Source organism: Manduca sexta, chromosome 28, assembly GCF_014839805.1.
Source record: "Manduca sexta isolate Smith_Timp_Sample1 chromosome 28, JHU_Msex_v1.0, whole genome shotgun sequence".
NCBI classification, from domain to species: domain Eukaryota; kingdom Metazoa; phylum Arthropoda; class Insecta; order Lepidoptera; family Sphingidae; genus Manduca; species Manduca sexta.
Window position 1 is genome coordinate 15,742,942 of NC_051142.1, and position 21,442 is coordinate 15,764,383.

Below are 21,442 nucleotides of genomic sequence, written 5' to 3' on the forward strand. Positions count from 1 at the left end.
TGCCTCGAATCTGACATAGCTGCCGATCTGTCAGAAGTGAATGGTTACCCTGAGGATACCTGAATCTCGAAGGCTGTAATTGAAATTAATAGTGCCTGGTGACTCATCAGTTTTGAGTCTATACTCAAAGTTCACTAATGCCTATGCATTAGAGGACTTTTTTCAGTGTCGCAACAATTAAAAAAAATCTCAAGTTGTCATCAAATCAGTGGCGAAGGATAAAATTTTCCTAAAGGGAACCCGACACAACATATAGGTACTAACATGCATGAATAGGGCCTACAAATCGTTTCTATGACACATTTTACATAAATTATGAAAGAGAAGCCGACAGAAATCAGGTTATATTGACCCTTCGCCACGGCTTCACATCATAGAGTATTGTCATGTAATAAATGCCCCAAGTCCTTAATGTGACCTAACTACGTATCACGCAAATTTATTTGCCAATAAACACCAAGCTAAGCCAAGCAGCGATAGCCTAGTTGGTTGTGGAACGGACTGCCGAGACGAATGTCCGCAGATTCAAATCCCAAGGGCACACACCTCTGACTTTTCTAAAATATGTGTATTCTTTGTGATTTATCGCTTGCTTTAACGGTGAAGGAAAACATCGTGAGGAAATCTGCACAGCTGAGAAATTCTGTACAGGAATTTTCGAGGGTGTGTGAAGTCTACCAATCCGCACTAGGCCAACGTGGTGGACTAAGGCCTAATCCCTTTCAGTAGTAGAGGAGGCCCGTGCCCAACAGTGGGACGGTATATAATACCTGTATTATCCAAAAGACAGCCCTGGCTGATACTATTTGCCAATAGCAATGAAGAATGAACTGACTTTTGGATTTTACTAAACTAATAACTCCGTTATCAAAGACCTCTGGTAGTCGATGCAGAAAATCATCAGATTTAACGTTTCCGAACGTCATAGGTCAACGACCCATCTTCAACCCCACAACACGACAACAAAACGCGGTCAAGCGTAAGTCCCGTCAGGTGGCAGGGGACGATTTTGGCTATGAAGTCCGATTGTTGTCTGTTACCCAGGCTAGAGAATTTTACGATTTTTAATTCTATGGGCAAATACACAAGGGCTATTTCTAGGATGAGTCTTATGTCGGAAATTTAAAGTTATTAATGATATTTATTACTAGGTGTTGCTCGCGGCTTCGCTCGCGTAAAAACTAAAAAGCCTGTCCTGCTACTATTATCAAAAATTTCATTATTTATTAAATAGTAGTAGTAGCCTGTATGTCAATTCCCAGACATGGTCCACAAGTATGCGAAACTTCATCCAAATCTGTTCAGTTGTTTCTGTTTTATTTCTAACAAACAACCAACCGTTTTAACTTTCGTGTTAATAATATAAGTGACATTTTTGGAGAGGGATATGTGGATGTGGAAGGAGGAACGATCGTTTATACAATTGTTACAGTTTCATATAAATCGGTAAGTAATAATTATAACACACTATCACATCGTATAATATACTCTCTGTATATTATTATAAAAGTTGTGATACGAAATCAGGTCTGCGGTTTGCACCACTATTTCTAGACCCACTACTACAAGTAATAAAAAAAAATCTTTCGCAGTACATTATCACAAGTTAAATTGAAAACACAAGTATATAAAAAAGAAAAAAGTGGTTTTTGACTGAAATATGTAGGCTTACCATTAAACTAGACGTCATAGTGAAATAAACACAAATACGGTGAAGCAGTTACGTTAATGTATTCATGGGCTAATTGCTGCAATCATACAGTTCAAATACGTATTAGTATCGTAGAGTTTTTTTTAGATACTTATGCTAATGTTAAATATTGCAAAGACTTAGGTGATGTGACATTATAATTTGATTATCAAAAAACACAACTGATAAAGTCATAGGAAACCAAAATTAGCAATTTCATTTATAGCATACTTTTTCTAGTTTAATAAAAAAAGGATTAACCGATTTTTTTAACAAATCGACCTGGAATTATCTGGATGCAATTTTTTTGTAATAGCAAAAGAATTTTCCGAATCGGTTAACAAATGACTGAGTTCTGAGGTAACATCAAATAAAAAAAATATATACGCGGCGTGTAGAGACCACTTTATTTTTTGAAGTTGGTTAAAATAGTTATTAATTCAGTAATATTATGTATGCTAACAACTTTTTATATAATATGTCACCACATGTAATAATTGTGTACACGTAATAGGATAAATTTTTATGGCACTTGAGAATAAAATATTATAAAATAATACCAACTACCATGCTGTACCAAAACTCACACAAAAAAGATTTCGTTTCATACATCGCGTAAGTTAACTTCTCATCTTATATTTAGGGGGCCCCCCTGCCTATGGTCATACTTGGGCATAATTCGCCGAAATCTATTCCATTCAAAGTCAAGTCAAGGAGATATGGACTACAATGTCGCAAGTGTAAGCCCGTTGAAATCACTATATTTATTCAAACGGAACTCTCCACAAAGGATAAATGGATAGGGTCTCATCGCTTTCAAAACAGAAGAATTTGCGACGCTATTATAAGAGACTGGCGATACGTTGGCTGAAATAAGTAGTGACGTAACAGTATTCAGTGCAGCAATTTCCGTGTATTCGTTGAAATCTTTTCCTCGAAATATTGAACCTTTTACAACAACTAATTATTTCTGTTTATTTACGTATTCGAAGTCTTGGTAGTGTATTGTTTCTTAGCCTAAAATATTATTTACTCACGACTAGTGACGAAGGGTTCGTATATCCCGATTCCTGCCGGCTTCCCTTTATATAAAATTTATGTAGAATCTAATTATCATTAGAACGATTTGCAGACCGCATTTAGGCATGTTACTACCTATATTTTATGTCGGATTCCCTTTCGAAAAATTTCATCTACCGCCACTGCTCGCGACATTTCTTTATTTAAAACTTTTTATAAAACTTTTTAAAAAATTGGTGTCTCTGCGTAGGACAGTCTCATCATTTAAGACTGGGAGCAAATTAAAAATAAGTTATAACAGCTTATAATAACAACTACGTTGGTTGCTTGCATATGATTCCGAAATTCTTTGCAATTTGTTGTGTAAATAATTGTAATAGACTGAGCAATGGGTAATATATTTTAGCGTTGCTGATGCATGGCTCAATTATTTAAATTTAGAAGAAGCCAGTCAACAGTGGGAATACTACTTTATCATTGGTTGCGATAGCTAGAGTCCTTGTTGGGCTTTATAGACCTTGATACCTAAAATTTAGAGTGTATTGTGCCATACAGATTATTTTTTGGTTTTGTTTTCTCCTCGTTTTTGTGCCACAGAGAATATATAATTCAGGATGATATTATTACTGTTTATGGTCTAGTTGGCGCTCATCGTTATCTGGATGAAGTGCCCAGTTTCACAATAAGTCTTTATTTAGCTGACTGCATCGGTGGTGGATGACTACCGCTCTGAGTTATGGGGTTCGAATCCCAGGTCGGGGAAAGTACTATTGAGTTTATTCTCTTCAATTTATCGAGGCGTATGGAGTTTGTGCCGGGTATGGCGATGGATCTCTATCACATCATGGGAAAGACTATACACGGCGAAAGGATAAAGCAGTAGTTGCACCTCTGCTTACCCCTTCGGGTATAAAAAAGGCCTAAGTGTGTGTATGTTTTAATTTAATTGCAATGGAAAATATACTTATTAGGTAATTCAAATTATGCAAATATTTTGCCTTTGCCTCAAGCCCGTTAATTAAACTTTCATAAATATAAATTAAAACTAACGTTTTCACCTCTTTCGAAACGTCTTAAAAATAATAAATCCTTTTAATGACACTAAACAAACCACAAAATCCACTATAACTATAGATATAACTAAATATCCTATAATCACTTTACTAGAGCGCAATAAGTTCACGACGTAACGCAGGTGTGCGATTCGCGTGGGTTCGAATTTCGAATATAACGTTAGGGCGCGAGAAGTCGCGTGCGGTACACTCCGTGGACTGACGCGACGGCGACGGTAACGGTCGGCGCGTAGTGACCACCCGCCGTGACACCACCACTGCTACCACCACTGCGCGAGGGCGCTGATTTTAGGCGGGTGCTTACATTCCGCTGTACCTAGTTATCTTTACTATTATATAAAGCTGAAGAGTTTGTTTGTTTGTTTGTTTGTTTGAACGCGCTAATCTCAGGAACTACCGGTCCAAACTGAAAAATTCTTTTTGCGTTGGATAGCCCTTTGTTCGTGGAGTGCTATAGGCTATATATCATCACGCTATACCCAATAGGAGCGGAGCAGTAATGGCTAATCTCAGGAACTACCGGTCCAAACTGAAAAATTCTTTTTGCGTTGGATAGCCCTTTGTTCGTGGAGTGCTATAGGCTATATATCATCACGCTATACCCAATAGGAGCGGAGCAGTAATGGCTAATCTCAGGAACTACCGGTCCAAACTGAAAAATTATTTTTGCGTTGGATAGCCCTTTGTTCGTGGACTGCTATAGGCTATATATCATCACGCTATACCCAGTAGGAGCGGAGCAGTAATGGCTAATCTCCGGAACTACCGGTCCAAACTGAAAAATTCTTTTTGCGTTGGATAGCCCTTTATTCGTGGATTGCTATAGGCTATATATCATCACGCTATGGCCAATAGGAGCGGAGCAGTAATGGCTAATCTCAGGAACTACCGGTTTGAACTGAAAAAATATTTTTGTGTTGGATAGCCCTTTGATCCCGGAATGCTATAGGCTATATATCATCACGCTATGACCAATAAGAGCGGAGCAGTAATGAAACATGTTGCAAAAACGGGGAAAAATTATTAGTTTTGAGAGCTTCCGTTGCGAGCGCTGCGTAAACGGTTAAAGTTATGCAACAATGGTGTATGACGGGATTGTTCCTCTTAAAAAGTTCTAAAAAATATATTATAAAACAAAGTCCCCCGCTGCATCTGTCTGCCTGAACGTGTTGAACTCAAAAACTACCCAACGTATTAAGATGAAATTTGGTATGGAGACAGTTTGAGATCCTGGGAAGAACATAGGCTCCCGGGAAACTACTACTTTCATAACGGAAAACTTTAGCCTGAAAAACTTTATAACGCGGGCGGAGCCGCGGGAAACGCTAGTATTATATATTTGTTTAATAACTGCTAGTCATAAATTCGCCAAACTATCATGAAACTAGTCTGGAAAACGGTCGTGAAATTGTCTTCAATTAACTTTGTTTCTAAATATAAATGTGCTGGTCAAATAGATTGACGACAGCTGCTATATCACTAGATATTTGAATCCTTGATTATTTCGACCATTTAATAAATCTTACTGAGAATAGAATATGGTTAAAACACGAGCTAGTAGGCCACCTGATTTAAAGTAGATATAGTACTTATACTCCACCGCTCAATAACATTGACATTATCAAAACAAAAATGCATGAAGGAGGTTTTGTGTTTTGACAATTTAATACACATTATATACTGATACACACGTTGTTGGACACATTTTATTCACATAGATTGTTTGCGGCTCGTAACCGTTTAAATCTTTTTTCGGAACTAAGAATACGGCCCATAAGAGGTGCATACATCTCTGAAATAACGTAGATTCCTATTAGACAGTAATATTTCCAGAGTCGGTGTTAAAAGCTTAGGAGATTAATGCGTTCAACCCTCAGGTTCAACCAATTATAACAATCAAACTTTTATCTTTGGTATGCAACAAATGCATAATATATCACATTTATAATGAGAATGAGAAATAATTAAGTTATTGTATTGAATAACATTTACAATTTTATAATAATATTTTGCCTACTTTTTATATCTCATGGAAGACAAAATTATTGTTTATGAATTTTATTTTCACGTGTAGTTTGCTGGTCCATAGATTATAGCTGAGACATATGTCAAACTCAACGGGGAAATAAGTCCTGGTGACATATCAAATCGCGTTTGTGTTTTGTATTTAGATGTGAATTACACGAATTGATTTGTTGCGATTTATACGATGTCTTGTCCCCAGATGCCTTTTACATTAACCGTTGCGTATTTTCCTTAAAAAAGTATACTTGTTTAACCGTACCCCTTGGTATCGATATGGCCGAAACAAGTGCAATGAACTCGGATAACAAAGTGGAGCAGGCCGTAGCGTTAACGGCTGTGGGAGACAACATCAAGAAGGAGGTGGACGTCAAGTCGGAGCCGCAGGAGTGCCTGCTGTGCGTGACGCGCACCCGCGAATGTCATGATATTTACGGCACTAGTACCACCGCCTCTGGGACCTCGCTGCATCAATTCCTCTTGAAATTTACCCAAGTGAACCTCACCGACGCACACAACTGCTCCAAATACATATGCAAAAGCTGCTACGATCTGATAAACGTGTTGGAACAGGCCGAAATAGAGTATACGAAGTTGAAGGAGACTTTCGAAGCTATTATCAGTAAGAATCCGCTCTTTGAAAATGGAATGTCTCAAATGAAACTGTCTGTGAAGTCGGAAATAGCGGATGACGATGATGACGACGAGTCAGTCAATTTCGCCAACTTGGAGGAGGATTCCGAGGACGAGCCACTGGTTCGGAAGAAGCGACGGCGCAAGGTGCACACTAAGAAAAAGAAACCAAGCACTACGGGGAAACGAAAGGTGGCTAAGATAGAACAGAGGTGAATATAATATTGTGCACTGTGACATTTTAGCACCTCCCTCATGTTGTAAGTAATGTCTCAGTATGAAATGTATGTGCGGGATGCTGTATAATAAGTCATAGAATGTAATTAAAATGTACATTTTTCCTGTTTGATACTACTGCTGTCACATTGACTATACAAATGCTACTATATAAATATCCCTGTGATTTTTTTACTGCATGTTACTCCTACAGGTGCCAAAATAGCTAAGCATTGATAATTGTTAATTGTCTTGTTACATTAAATTAGATACAAAATAAGTAACATTGCAAGGGGAGATTAGTACCCCGAACTTATACAGAAGGTGTGATTAAGAAAAACTGTGTGAATCAGTGCATTCTTATTTGATGTAAAAGAATTTATTATTTTTAAATGACAGGATCGGTTTCAGGACAGCAGGCATTGAGTAAATAGATGCATGAGGGCTTTAAAAATAAAAAAAAAAAACTGGCATAATTTGTAATAGGAACCAGGAATAAGGGTTCACAATAGTCAAGTTAGTGAAGTTCAGGTTTTACTGTACTTCATAGTGGATATGAGAATTTGTTGAGAGCTTTTTACATAATATTATTAGAAATACATTTTATTTACTATCTGTCCCAGTAATCATCTGACCCATACTTTTCAAAAACCTAAACTGCTTTCTAACATCCTTGCTGCCCCAATGAAAAAATAAAAAGCAATTATAATTAACAACAATATAAAATACATTTCAGTTGGGAATGTGATATTTGCGGACTACAAGGAGATACCGGTGGAGCTGAGGCAGAGATGGAACACAAGATCAGCAAGCATGCACTGAACGATAACCCAGTACTGAGAGACGTCAAGACTGAGGATTCTGCTGATGGGTTAGAGTATTATCCTATTTATAATATATAGTAATATCAGCCCTGTAATTTATAATGTTCCACTGCTGGGCACAGGCCTCCTCTACTACAGAGAGGTATTAGTCCACGCTGGCCTAGTGCAGATTGGTAAACTTTACACACCCTCAAAATTCTTATTGAGAACTTCTCAGGTATGCAGGTTTCATTATGGTATTTCCCTTCACTGTTAAAGTAAGTGATAATTCACAAAGAATACACACTATTATACATTATTTTAGAAAAGTCAGAGGTGTGTTCCCATGGGATTTAACCTGTGGATTTTTGTCTTGGCAGTCCATTCCATACCCAACTAAGCTATCCTAGCTCCTATTATCCTATTCGTCTAATATCAAACTTAATACCTGGTTAGTTATATTTGGTATTACAATGATTGTTTTTGGAATGAAAGAGTGGCATACTTATTATGCAAAGTGATTTTGTTGAGTGTTTTTGTGTCAGGAACTTGCATTATCAAGTACATAAATAGTAACACTCCTCAATCCCATAGTGGTAGGCAGAGACTATGAATTACCACTTTGCTTGATTCTGGTGTACAGCAAAATTATTTTGCTTCCTCCATATTCATCAATCTTCTTAAGAACTATCACCTATCTTCGTTTTCGCGAACAGTCCCCTCACACTAAACATACCCACATTATCACATACTTATTGATATTATGTTTAAGTAATGCTTGCTGAAGCCTTATTAAACTTTCATAATTATGTTTACGTAAAATAGTTTAAAGTCATTAGTCTCCCATTATATCAATTTTCAGGTCACAAAGTCCATACAACAATGGTTTCGAATCGTGTTTGCAAATAGGATTTGAAAATTTCGACGGGGAGTCCAGCTTATTGGAGCCTGTTGATAAATCCACAAAGAAAAGAAAAGTGACAGAACAAAGGAAATCCAAGTTATTATCAGCTGAGAAACTAAAGAAACCGAAGGTTATGCACCAGTGTGATCAGTGCAGTGCGCGGTATTCATCACCGAGTGAGTCATGTATACTGTATTGTTTAATGTATACAAATAGTTACAATGAAAATTAATTCATACATACCACTTTATAGTTAAACAATGTTCTGCCTTACTTCCTTTGACGTAAATAATCATTCAACGCAGCAATGCTAAAGAGTAGCTGATGGACATATCATATAATAAAGTGCTTAGTAACTAACTTAATATAAGTGAAGATCTAGAAGTGATTTTTTTTAATAAAATTTAAATGTACCCATCGCTTGCACTTATTTGTCATTAGATGGCTAATGTATATTAAATAAACTGTTTAGTTGTAATTAATATAAGCAAAGGATTACCAGAGTTTTGATTTAAAGTTTGAGATTGAGTTTTTTTTGTATGTACTCATCGCTTATACATGTATTATTCATTGCATTACTAAGTCATAGTAGTTTATGTATGTATAATTTACTATATCGCCTGTCATGGTGTGTTTCAGTCCGCCTGGAACAGCACAAGCAGAAACATGACGGCTCGAAGCCGCCCTACATCTGCGAGATCTGCGGCGCGCACTACAAACACAAGCGCGCCTGCGACATACACATCGCCATGCACAAGGGTAACCAAACAATACACCTTTAGTCATTGCACATATGGAGCACTAGGGTAATGAAACTATGGCGGCCGTCACAGCTGTGTTATTGAAATTTCGTTTTAATGTGTAGCAGTTTATAGTTAACTGATTTGAAAAAAATATATTAAACATTAAATAACTCTTTTTCAACATCACTTTTGTAATTTTATATTTGCCCTGTCGATTTGTTCTTACAACATGGCATGTATTAATATGTGTTGTATGTCCAGGAATAAGTGACTGGAAGTGTGAGGAGTGCAACAAATTGTTCCCATCTAAGAATGCATTGCAGAGGCATAACAACATTCATACTGGCAAACTTAACTATCAGGTAAATTAAAAAATCATTTCTTTCTAATTGGGGTTTTCTTAATTGATACATTATATTGATAAAACCGTTAAATGTATTTTATGGTTAACATCTTAGACTGTTGACGGTATCTGATTTTATGAATACATAAATATTGAATTTAGGTGATCGGAATTGTATTTTTTAATTTTCAGTGTGACCTCTGCGGCAAGTCCTTCATCCACACATCATCATTCAAAATGCACAAACTGTCACACTCGGGCGTGAAGCCGCACGCGTGTGACGTGTGCGGACTGGCGCTGATGACCCGCTCGCATCTGAAACGCCACAAGCGCATCCACAGCGGCGAGAAACGGCACGAGTGCGGCGTCTGTGGCAAGCGCTTCTCCGAGCGGTACAACCTCGCGGCGCACAGCAAGGCGCACGCGCCAGACAACACCGGTCGTGATCGGGACGCGCCGCGCCGCCGCCTGTTCCGCTGCGGCTTCTGCCCGGAGCGGTTCGAGCGGCGTTATATGCTGGAGCGGCACACGGCGTCGGCGCACGGCCGCACGCTTGAACGACCACCGCCTACGCCGCGCAATACCATGAGCAAGCTGCTGAAGGCTCAGGCGTTGGCGAGGGCCCCTCATACTGCTACTCAGCTGGACTTAGAGCCGAAGCCGGACCGCAGCCCCGAGTCACCCGCCACCCCTGTCACACCGCAAAAACTCATTGCGCATCTATGTAAGTAGATGTTTTATACTATACACTATTATCGACACAGCAGTTGGCTGTTTGAATCAACAGACAGATGTCATAAAGTAGCTACCTTTTTTAAATTACACTTGTTGACTGGCGTTTTGTTTGTGCGTCATTTTTCTTATTACTTTGTATGTATGTGTATTTTCGTTTATAATCGTTAATGTTTACAATGTGTTTACGTCAGTGTGCGTGCAGAACACTGGTATTTAGTTTATTTTGTTATTTTGTACCTTTTAACTTAACTTTTAAAATATTGATGTTAGATTGTATTTGTTCATATATACATGTAAAAGCATATTAATTTCTTTGCTTGTCACAGTGTGTGCAAATGCATTATTTATGTTTATATAAATTCAACATTGCAGCTTCGTCGACGTCCATCATAACGTCGAGTTCGTGGTCAGGCGCGTACGCGGCCGAATTCGGGCTTAGGCCGGAGTTCCCTCACTGACTGCATCGCTGCACTAGTTGAAATATTCGGAGCTGTCACTCAACGCGGGGCTGACTCGGGAGTCGAACTCACGCCATGAGAGCAGACGGCCTATACGACGAACTGAACTGTATTTTAAAAGTTATAACACGTGTATGTAAAGTCTAGTATGATTACGCACCTGAATTTGTAACATGCAATAGTATGTCATATGCTTGCAACAGCTGTTCTGCTGCCCATAGAAAAAGCATAACTTACAAGTACATATTTAACCAAAAATTTGTTTGTGATTTAATTTATTTACTCTAGAAATAAACTGGGAATATTTTCTTTTCTTTTGATGGTATATAATTGTATATTTATTTGACTGGAATTTAATTTAAAGTTTTTATAAAGTGACTTTTATGAGTTGTGCTTTTTTACACGGGCAGTGTTCTTCCAAAAGCAATAACATAGTGAATACAGATATACTTAGTTGACCGAACAAACAGTATAGTGTACAGTATCTTCATATAGAATGTTGCATTTGTCATATGAATTGTGAATATGATTTTAACGGCGAATATGCCGGTATGTTACATATTATTATGTGTAAGTGTAAAGAAATAGAGAACTGGCACTAAATGATCGTTGTAAAAACATATTTTTGTACCAAGCGCTGTACATCACAATGTGACCAGACATTTGGTCACGACTGCGCCAAGCGTCACATCAACGCATCACGTATTTTATTTTAACATGTATTATATTTTAAAATGAATTATATAATGGACCTGCGTTTTATTTTGTCCCTTTTGCGGAGACTTCGCGCTACTGTCTTGCAAATGTGAATACCGTTAACATGGTGGAGTTGTAGTGGTTTGATATGAACTAGGTTTTGCACGCGCCTCAAAAGGTTCTTATGTGTATTTTTCGGGATAAAAAGTGATCTGAACATTGTGTTTATGATTATTTCATTCAAATCCGTTGAGCAGTTATTATATCTGGTAATTGAATCTAAAATTTGGCCACAGAGTATTTTTTTGTTATGAAATGTTCTGTTTTTACAATAGATGGCGTTGTGTGTTATATTCTCTGTGTTATATTTCGTGAATCCATTGGATATTGGTCTTAATTATAATTTTCGTTCATTTTTTCATCCCATAGATGACGCTACGTATAATTTTAAAAGTAATATTGAATTGAATCCATTATTGAAATATTTATGTATTAAATATTTTTTTACGATAGGTAATGCAAAGGTTTTAATAACAATAATAAGTTACGATAGTTTCTGATGCCAAAATAAAAAAATGGTATTAAACGCCCTCTTTTAGCTATATAATGCTTGTGTCAAAACTAATAAAATGTATCAGCTGACCTGTGTTGTGTCATTTGATATTTTGACAGATAAAAAACGGACTTCGCGGGCCTGTGTTTACATTTATTTTCAGTATTTGAGTTTTCCATATATATTATAATTCTCTTTGGTATTTGAGGTTACTATGACTGAGAAATATAAAGAAAATGACGTTATTATTCGCGAAGCGCGTAAGGAAGATATGAAGGCAGTCGCCAATATGATACAGGTTGTATTAACCAATATAATGAAAGGTAAATGACAAATATCAATATATTTTTATAAATTTACCTAGTTACACCCGCTCACACTGTACAGACTATCTCGAAACTTTGGTAAACATTGTTATACTCAAAGACAATCAACTTCTGATAATATGACAGTATTTTTATTTTTGTTTTACTTTAATGACAGGAGCTTGCCGATTTTGAGAAGATGCCTGATGGGCCAAAGTTGTCTATTAAAGGTATGTAATAAATTCTTTCTTACTATAAAATAAACAGGAATTCTTACTAGCAGTGGCGGAGGGTTACATTTTCCAAAAGGTAACCCGAGGCAAAAAAAAAAATGCCTTAGTTAAGATATCGTGGCCAATTTCACAGAAAACAAATACTAAGATAAACGTAAATAAACCTAAAAGAGAAGCCAGTAGGAATCGGGTTGTATAGATGCTTCGCTACTGCTTACTAGGTCATGTCTTATGATTTAATAACTAAAGTATGGTTGTACACAGCGGGCCATAGAGGGCAGCTGCTTCCTACGACTTTATAATATGCCTAAAAGCTTTTGTACCCCTATATACTTAAATTATTTATAAATGTGATTGTTTATAATTTTTTATGGACATTCTTTAGAATGTTAGTATTTCTATAAATTAGGTATACATTTGTTATTTATCAAAGTCTGTAAAAAATTAAATATATATTACCATAATGTTTGTGATTGTCATTAGATTTGGAGCATGATGGTTTTGTACAGCAACCACCAGCCTTTAGATGCAAAGTGGCAGAAGTACAGAGTGACAGTAATGCCGTGGTGGGATATGCTATATACTTCCCGACTTACTCCACTTGGGAGGGGCCAGCTATGATGCTTGAAGATTTATGCGTACGCGCAGATCAGCGACGGCGCGGTGTTGGCAGCAAGCTGTTTCATGCCGTGGCAAAGGTATGGAATTTTTGTGGCTAATCTAGTAGTATTGAATCATAGAGCTTCGGAGTTCTTAATGTGTGAAGTGGAGCTTTGGACGTTAATTCATCAAATGTTGGGTACAATAAAGAATATAAATTTATCAGTTTTTGATTTGTAAAATTTGTTTTATAAACACAATTTGTGCTCTCTGAAAAAAATGCAACATTCACACATAATTTAAATATTTTTGCAGATACAAGTGTATCAAAATAAATAATTATATTGATTAAAAAAATTCTATTGAATGTTTTTCAGGAAGCATGGTCGTCAGGTTGTCGGCGATTGGACTTCCATGTCTTGGAGTGGAATCCCGCGCGTGCGTTCTACGAGAGCGCCGGCGCAGATAACCTTACGGCTTCTGAACAGTGGTGCTACTACCGACTAGCAGGGGATCGTCTACAGACGTTCGCGCGACAATGAACTATGTAAATAATATACCTATAGTTCAAATCAGGTTAGCTTAAATTTGCCACAAGCAAAAATTTTGTTAAATATTAGGTGAAGATTTGTTAAAGATACAGGTTGTAGAATATTTCTTTGTTATTAGAAATGATAAAAATCTGTGATTTTAACAGGTAACTATGCTGTAGATATAGGTCTACAGCATAGTTACCAATTCTGATAAAACAGTACAATTACTATTGTGTAGTTTATACCACTATTTGAAGAAAGCCTTTGTTAAGTAACAGCTTTTTTGTGTTCCATAAGATGCATAGTCCTGATGCCATAGAAAATCGTACAATTATCTATACAATACTCAAACACAACAAATTTTGGTCATATCAGTCTCAGAAAAATTAGCCTTAGTTTCATATGCGTGTTAGCCAGTAAAGTTGTCACAAAATAAAACACTCACATGTGCTTTGCTTATGTATTTAGAATCTGTTACACTTTTGTACATAGCTTTAATATAGTTGGCGATACGTTTTCCTTATTAAATGTTATATTTACAAATAGATTCTAACCGCCTAATAAACATTGTGGCTGTAATAGTTATTTATTGTCTTGCTTTGTTGTATAACATTTACTGTAAGAGGAAGCGAGACAAATTGTATAACTATGCCATACATGTACAGTGTTTATTAGTAAGGTTTATAGTATTTATCAGAACTTGCCAATGTAAATAAACATTCTACTAATTATCCTTTTTTTTCAAGATTTTAATTTCTTGAATAATTTATAGGTGGGAAAACACATTATTTGTGACTTTAAAATTATGTGAACCAAATGCTATAAGCAGATAAGTTTATTTACATTCCAAGTTCAATTGAAAAACGGCGAAGTTCAGTCATAAAAGAGAGCATGTTGATAAGGAATATGGTATCGTGTACATTACCAATGAAGAAATGTGATTTTGTGCAGGGTTTAATATATTCAATAGTTCTAGATACTGTTGTTTCATTACAACTAATATTTACACATTATTGATATAAATGCCATTTATTCAACCTTAATAGCTAGCTAGCATTATGTCATTTTAAAATATGCAAAAGTATGTTGGTAAGAAATTTTTATATATACAGATTCCACAAGATTCCAAGGTATCGTTAAATTTCTTAACTCCCAAGGAAAAGGAATTTGTACTCCAATTTGATTCAATAGAGTGGACTGATTTAACATTTGGTCTCAAAAACTTTATGTTTTAATATTCCGCGTGGATTTTAAATTTTGACATAATGTGGATACTGTTGAATATAAATCTATGCTTAAGCTATATATACAAGAGAATATCGCTCCTGTCATTACGACGTCAATACACGTCCTAAGACAATATAATGAAATGGAGCGAACTGTTTTTGTACACCTTACTGACTATTGAGATTCCATTACGCACTAAACATTTGTCTTTTAATAAGACTTAGGTATATTTTTTTATGTTTTTGCCTTCGCAGCCATGGATGTTGCAAGTCCAACTCAATGTTTGTCAGCAATCTTTGCTAAATATAAAAGGATCTCTAGTGGTCAATATTTATTGTAATGACGTGATACGACGTCGGTCTATAAAAAAGTTGGTGAATGTGGATATTTATACAATTACAATACGGTGGTATGGACATGCTGAGGCCTATTATAGGCTTACTATAAAGCGGTATTGAAATTAAAATATCTGAACTAAATTGTTAGAGTTCTGTTCTATTAAATCTATTTAAAAACCAAATTGTTTACTGATTATTAAATGTCCAAAACATACAATTTCAAATGTTTGATCATTGGTTTACACGAATTTCTAATTTGTCAATTTTTGACTGCTGATAAAAATTAAGTACTATTTAGTCTACCTCGGTAAACATAAGATCTGTTTAAAAATCAACTCTTGAACTACGAGACAAAACGGACATTAGGATCCTGCCACAACGGCATTATTTATACTAACCGTGGTCGCATATCTTCGGTTGTTTATTTTCATACAATACTTATTCTTTGCATATCCGAGCGAAGTCCGTAATTTGCATAGTAATATCTACGACGTCACTTATGTTCGATTCGGTCATAGTGTTATGACGCTCCATGTCCGCAGTAAGTCAACATAATAATAACATAATAATTTTTTCACTTTTCCATAATTTGCTTGCATAAACTCTCACGAATATTTTTTTACCAGATAATAGTGAAAAAAATAACAATGAGATTCAATTATTTAGTCCAACATGACTAAGTTGACGAATCGGCAAAGATCGTATTTCCGAAGAATCAAAAGGTTATACTTTACTTTCTATTGTTTTGCTAAGTATATTTACTATTTAATTACTGCACAATATTATTATGTACCTATATTCGGACTTTAATCCCAACATTACCGATGCGTCAAGTTAGTTACTATGGACTATTTAAACCGTCCATACACGTCCGAAAAGAAAGAACGTGTGTAAAACGTATAGGCACGTCCAATTATTTGTACATCGTAAATTAAAATGATAATTATTTAATTGGATAAAAGATTTCGGAACGCGTCCATTACGCGAGATTCATTGTGAGTTTATTGTATCCTCCGAGAAGCACTATCGATATCCTTTTGCGTCGTTCGTATCGATCGCATTATCTTATACACATAAAAGTTCCGACGTCTCACATGGCTATCTGGACTATTTAATTGTTCAAATACACTCGAGCACACCGTGTTTGTACTGGTTGATCGACGGATATATGACAATAAATTATGATATTTGTGTTAATAACTAAATATTTTAAATATGAAATCGTGGTCACCCTGCAGACAGGGCATAGCGTGCTAAGTTGTGACCATCATTGCTTTAGTTTAAGAAATAATTTATAAAAAGTGTTTAAATATTTTAAAGGAAAAAGAAATCCAGAATATCCTTAAATACATCCGTCGTCAACCGGTCACTCATTTTCGTCATTAAACGCGAATATCTACACCGTGCAAACAATGACGATGATCTTTGCCTTGTTGAAGCTAGTGCAATGGCACTGAGAAGTAATGTGTGTCCGAGTGGCCGGCAAGCAATACTGCCTCACTGACGTGCCACGTCAGCGCCTTGTCAGTGCGAGCGCTGCTGTTGGCGCTACGTAGACGCCATGAGTTTGGCGTGCGCTGTCACGTTGCGTTGGTGCAGAAACCCACTGCCTTCCTCCTCCTCGCCGTTACCCACTCCGTACTGGAATGGAAATATAAATGGATATAATATTAGCTTTCAAAACAGTGATGTTAACTTTAAAGTGTAAATTCTAGGTAAGAAAAATTCTAGGCAGCAAAATATAACAAATTTATGTTATTCTAGAGAAATTGTGTTCACTGACAGCCTAAGACAGACCTAAGTAAATGACATAAAGTAACTTCAAACTTATGCTTTAAGTATATCACGAAGAAAAAGGCGTAGGTAAAGATGCACTTGAGGTCCATTTTATTATGGGATAGAGGGCTAGTCTTTTGCAGTTTAGTCCATCAGATCAAGAAAAAAGTAGTACTCACCTGTAACGAGTGTAGGTAGTGTTGCTGTGAGTGGTAATGTGAGGCAGAGTGCGGCGGGTAGTCATAACCATTGGCGGCGCTCGGCTCGCTCTTGATATTAAACAGCGACGGGTTGGAGAGGAACGGCGCGGCCGGCAGCGCCAACGGGTACTGCTGGTGTTGCGCATGCGTGTTCGCGTGCGTATTGGCGTGCGCGTGCGTGTGGGCGTGCGCATGCGCGTGCGGCGAGCTCTCGGGCGTGGCGAGCGATTCCCGCGCGTGCTTTTGCGCGCCGTGGGTCGACATCGATGGCGTCAACGGCAACGCCACATCGGACATGCTCGACTTGCTGTCTGCTAACACAAAACACCAAATTGTAGCAAGAAGATAAAAAATTTGAATGCATGTATTGTTTTATTTTGTCAGAATTACTTTTTTGTCTTAAATTGTTTTTATGATGTAGAAATTTATAGATAGTTGAATTTTAATTCATTTTACCTCCTGAGTTACGTATTGTTATACAGTAGATAGGTACTTATATGTTGTTGTAGTATGTGGGTACTTACCATCAACGCCTGGGGAGCTATGTCCATCCTTCTTGCTAGCGTCTGGGTTGGGTTTGCCGCTGTTCGCCGCCTTCTTCGGTTTACGTTTTCTGGTCTGGATTCCATCTTTTCTCATCGCGAGTGGTCTGTAACATGATCACTTGTTAAATCTGAAGCCATATTTTACCAACATGAACATTATTAGTTTAATTTTTGCAACTACAACTTTGTAATAGTGAGTTAGCGACTTGCGTACCTAGGGGGCTTGTTGGGACTTCGTCGTATGACAATCTTACTAAACATAACTATGCAACACTACGAAATATGATGTTTTAAAATATTTTAGGAATTAGTGGTTTTTAGGACGTATTTTTAGGTTGTCGGCTTGTTTATTAAAAAGAAAAACCGGTAAGCAACAATCTACATCGCTTTATGCCAATCTATAAAGAAAACTATCCTGAAAAATTGTAGAGACTGTCACTCGCTACGCTGTTCAGTTCGTGTATCAACACGTCTATGAATGTATGTATACAGCTACAAGTATTTTTTCGTATCTTATACAATAAATAATGTCTAAACTTATCTCAGCCGTGGGCAGTAAAGACAAGAGAATGAGTGACAATTCTAGGCACAAACAAATGCCGTTAGACATCTCTTGATCCCTATCGAACAGAATTTGGCATAATGAAGCTTCTAGAACTCAATTCTTAGAGTTATACAGAGGTACTAATTATAAAGACACGTGTAGTCGGTAATGTCAGGGCAAGTTATATTTAATTAATAACTTTTAATGATTGCAAGCTATATATTTTTGCCGCTTTATTATACAATAAGTTTGAGATTGCTTGAAATTTGTCTTGTTTGTCATGTTTTTTTGGTCATTGAATCTATGATTTCTCATTCCTATAAACAATATATTATTGTTTGGTTAATGAACATTTAAATTGAAGTCACACTGTAGATAGAGCAGTTTAACTAAGTTAGTAATTATGACAGAAAACCATTGTGAAATGGTAGTGATATATTTAGTTATTCATTATTGTAAGAAATGTACACGAAATCTTTTTCAGATTAGCAATATGTAGAGAAGTTTTATTTGCAATTGTTTTTAACGAAGGTTCGGCATAGTTGCTTTACTGTACTTGATATTAAATGAAGTAGAGCTCAAAGAAAAAAATCAACTAACTCAAAGAAAAAATCGAGCAAGAGCTAAAAACATTGCGGAACGGTCAGTCGGCACAGTTCTGCTGACCTGTCTAATTGCATCTTCAAGATGCGCTTGCAGGACCCCAAGTTTTAAGAAGGGAACCATTTGATTATCCTTCATTACGCTTTTGCTCACGGCTTTGCCCACTTGATAGAGTTTTCCGGTACAAGTCTCAGGATACAAAGTAGTCTATGTCCTTCCCAAGGTCTCAAACTATTTCAATATCAATTTCCCTGTATTTGCAGCATTGTTAGTTGATGCTCAGCTCTTATTGGTCATAGCGTGTTGTTATACTATAGCCTTCCTCGATAAATGGGCTATCCAACACTAAAATAATTTTTCAATTCGAACCAATAATTCCTGAGATTAGCGAGTTAAAACAAACTCGTTAGCTTTATATAATAACAGTGGCGAAATGTGAAATTTTTCAAAAGGTAACTCGAGGTAAAAAAATGCCTTAGTTAACATATCGCCGTCAATTTAACAGAAAACAAAAGTAAATAAACTTAAAAGGGAATCCGGTAGGAATCGGGTTGTATGGACGCTTCGCCACTGTATAATGGTATAATAATATAATAATAATATCAGCCCTATATTATATACTTGCCCACTGCTGAGCACGGGCCTCCTCTACTACTGAGAGGGGTTAGGCCTTAGTCTACCACGCTGGCCTAGTGCTTATTGGTCGACTTCACACACCTTCGAAATTCCTATAGAGAACATCTTAGATATGCAGGTTTCCTCACGATGTTTTCCTTCACCGTTAAAGCGAACAATAAATTCACAAAGAATACACACATAATTTTAAAAAGTCAGAGGTGTGTGCCCTTGGGATTTGAACCTGCGGACATTCGTCATGGCAGTCCGTTCCACACCCAACTAGGCATCGCCGCTATAATGGTATAGATATACAATTTTGATTATTACCTGTTAATTCCGTGCAGTTTGTAATACAATCCGCAGGCGTTGCAGACGGGTTCGCCGTCGTTGTTGCGTCGCCACAGCGTCGTGTTGCGCGAGCCGCAGTTGGTACAGCACTGGCCGTGTCGCCGTGCGGCTGACTGCGCACAACATTTGCGTTACTAATGCGTTAATACTTACTGACAGTGTAAAGATATTATGGCTGCATGACATCTCACTAAATATGATTAAGGCTAAATGTGTTTTAATCATAGTGCTGGTTTTGTTAACTCTTAATAAATGGCAGTTACAGCACGAAGTTTTAAGTGTGTTTAGCGCTAAACATGTTTAGCAAGTCATTGTGCAAGCCAGTCTTAGCTTTAAATTATGGCGAAATCCACGTAGATTTAATTTTCATTGAAGTGTAAGATCATTCTGGGAACAGCTCGAAGTGGGTAAGAGTTCGCATTCAATCTGAATGGATTGAGGGAGCGCAGACACTTTTAGCGAAAAAGAACGATAAATTTGAAATTTTTGATTAATTAACAAATATTTTGTGAGAGGAAAAATTGAAAATAAGCGGAAAAACAGATAAGATCTTATTGCGATTGACGTGTTTGTTTTAATATTGCCTATTGTTGAGGTAAAACTGATTAAGCAGTGTACACATGGAATGCAAATATCCACACTATTAAAAAAAGAAAGTAGAAAAAATTTAATTACCAGCATTTTTCTAGATATTATATATTATTTTTTAAATAGTGTAAATAGGGCAGGAAAAAAGTGCGTACTATTAAACTGAATGACCTAAGGTTTATTTAGGTAGTTTATACTTAACAGAAAAGTAGATTTAGCCAATCTACCATAGCCTAATAATCAAATCTATGTGAATTCCGTTTTTGTATATAAAAATGTGCCCTACTATAGAAATCAAAATTATTACGCTGTCTGCAAGTCTAAGGTACAAATGTAGAGCCTTACCAGCAAACATTCTTAATCAGTTGTTAACTTAATCAGTATTAAACGCGTATTTAACTTAAATAGATTCATAATGTACTAAAAATGAAGGTGAATAGTTAAAAAACTGATTAACAAAGTCTGGTAAGGAAAATTGTTCATCCAATAACCATAACATGCATATCACACACCTTTCATATATGGCCTATTTGGTGACGGATCGTGATTACAAAATACCTAGTTTATTATCTGTGATATAAACTATTTAATTTATAAAAAGGTAACATACATGGGTACAATTTAGTGGCGAAGTATTCATACAAGCGGATTCTTACTGGCTTCCCTTTCGAAATATATGTGAGAAAACTGCTAAAATAAATGGTATTATTAGCTAATAAATTATAATAAATATTTCTAGCATAGCGGGCTAAAATAGAATCATAACTAGTATTAGTAGCTACATATTGTGTTGGTTTCCCTTTCAGAAAATTTTCCCTTCGTCACTGGTATAAAACATTTGGCAACAAAAATACAAGATAAGTCAACAAATACATCACGATGTACCTTAAGTTTTTGAGAATGATATCTATCCTTCCCTAGCGTTATATGTCGCGAGACATAATATATTTTATATTCCCATGCACAATGAACATAGTCAATTGTTTTTTTGCATTAGATTCTTGCCATTCGGGTAAATTTAAGGTTATATTGTGCTTAAAATATTTGCTATGTCGTTTCATTTCTAAATGAGCGAAAAATATTACTGTAATTTTT

At 36.4% G+C, this 21,442-nt stretch overlaps 3 protein-coding genes across 9 annotated transcripts in view; 2 read left to right on the forward strand and 1 right to left on the reverse strand.

Annotated features, from left to right (window-relative positions):
• The first annotated feature begins 5,883 nt into the window (after positions 1-5,883).
• On the forward strand, positions 5,884-11,388 carry LOC115456210 (zinc finger protein 62 homolog). The gene is made up of 7 exons (XM_030185172.2): positions 5,884-6,650; positions 7,391-7,525; positions 8,320-8,537; positions 9,001-9,120; positions 9,366-9,466; positions 9,640-10,171; positions 10,555-11,388. Exons 1-7 carry the CDS (start codon positions 6,082-6,084, stop codon positions 10,638-10,640), a joined length of 1,761 nt encoding a protein of 586 aa, XP_030041032.1. The 5' UTR covers positions 5,884-6,081; the 3' UTR covers positions 10,641-11,388.
• Positions 11,389-12,015: 627 nt separating this feature from the next.
• On the forward strand, positions 12,016-14,537 carry LOC115456190 (thialysine N-epsilon-acetyltransferase-like). Its single transcript, XM_030185143.2, has 4 exons — positions 12,016-12,187; positions 12,373-12,424; positions 12,911-13,125; positions 13,405-14,537. Exons 1-4 carry the CDS (start codon positions 12,104-12,106, stop codon positions 13,567-13,569), a joined length of 516 nt encoding a protein of 171 aa, XP_030041003.2. The 5' UTR covers positions 12,016-12,103; the 3' UTR covers positions 13,570-14,537.
• LOC115456189 (GATA-binding factor A) overlaps positions 14,007-21,442 on the reverse strand; it is a 90,823-nt gene continuing 83,387 nt past the window's right edge. For 4 of the 7 annotated variants that reach the window (XM_037444642.1, XM_037444640.1, XM_030185141.2 and 1 more), the window contains 4 exons: positions 19,739-19,872; positions 17,626-17,750; positions 17,081-17,415; positions 14,007-16,766 (listed from right to left, as the gene is read on the reverse strand). In XM_037444642.1, coding sequence (XP_037300539.1) covers positions 16,674-16,766; positions 17,081-17,415; positions 17,626-17,750; positions 19,739-19,872 — 687 coding nt within the window. In that variant the 3' untranslated portion in view covers positions 14,007-16,673. The remainder of the gene's footprint in view (positions 16,767-17,080; positions 17,416-17,625; positions 17,751-19,738; positions 19,873-21,442) is intronic. The other 3 variants (XM_037444643.1, XM_037444641.1, XM_030185140.2) reach the window with 1 other exon arrangement.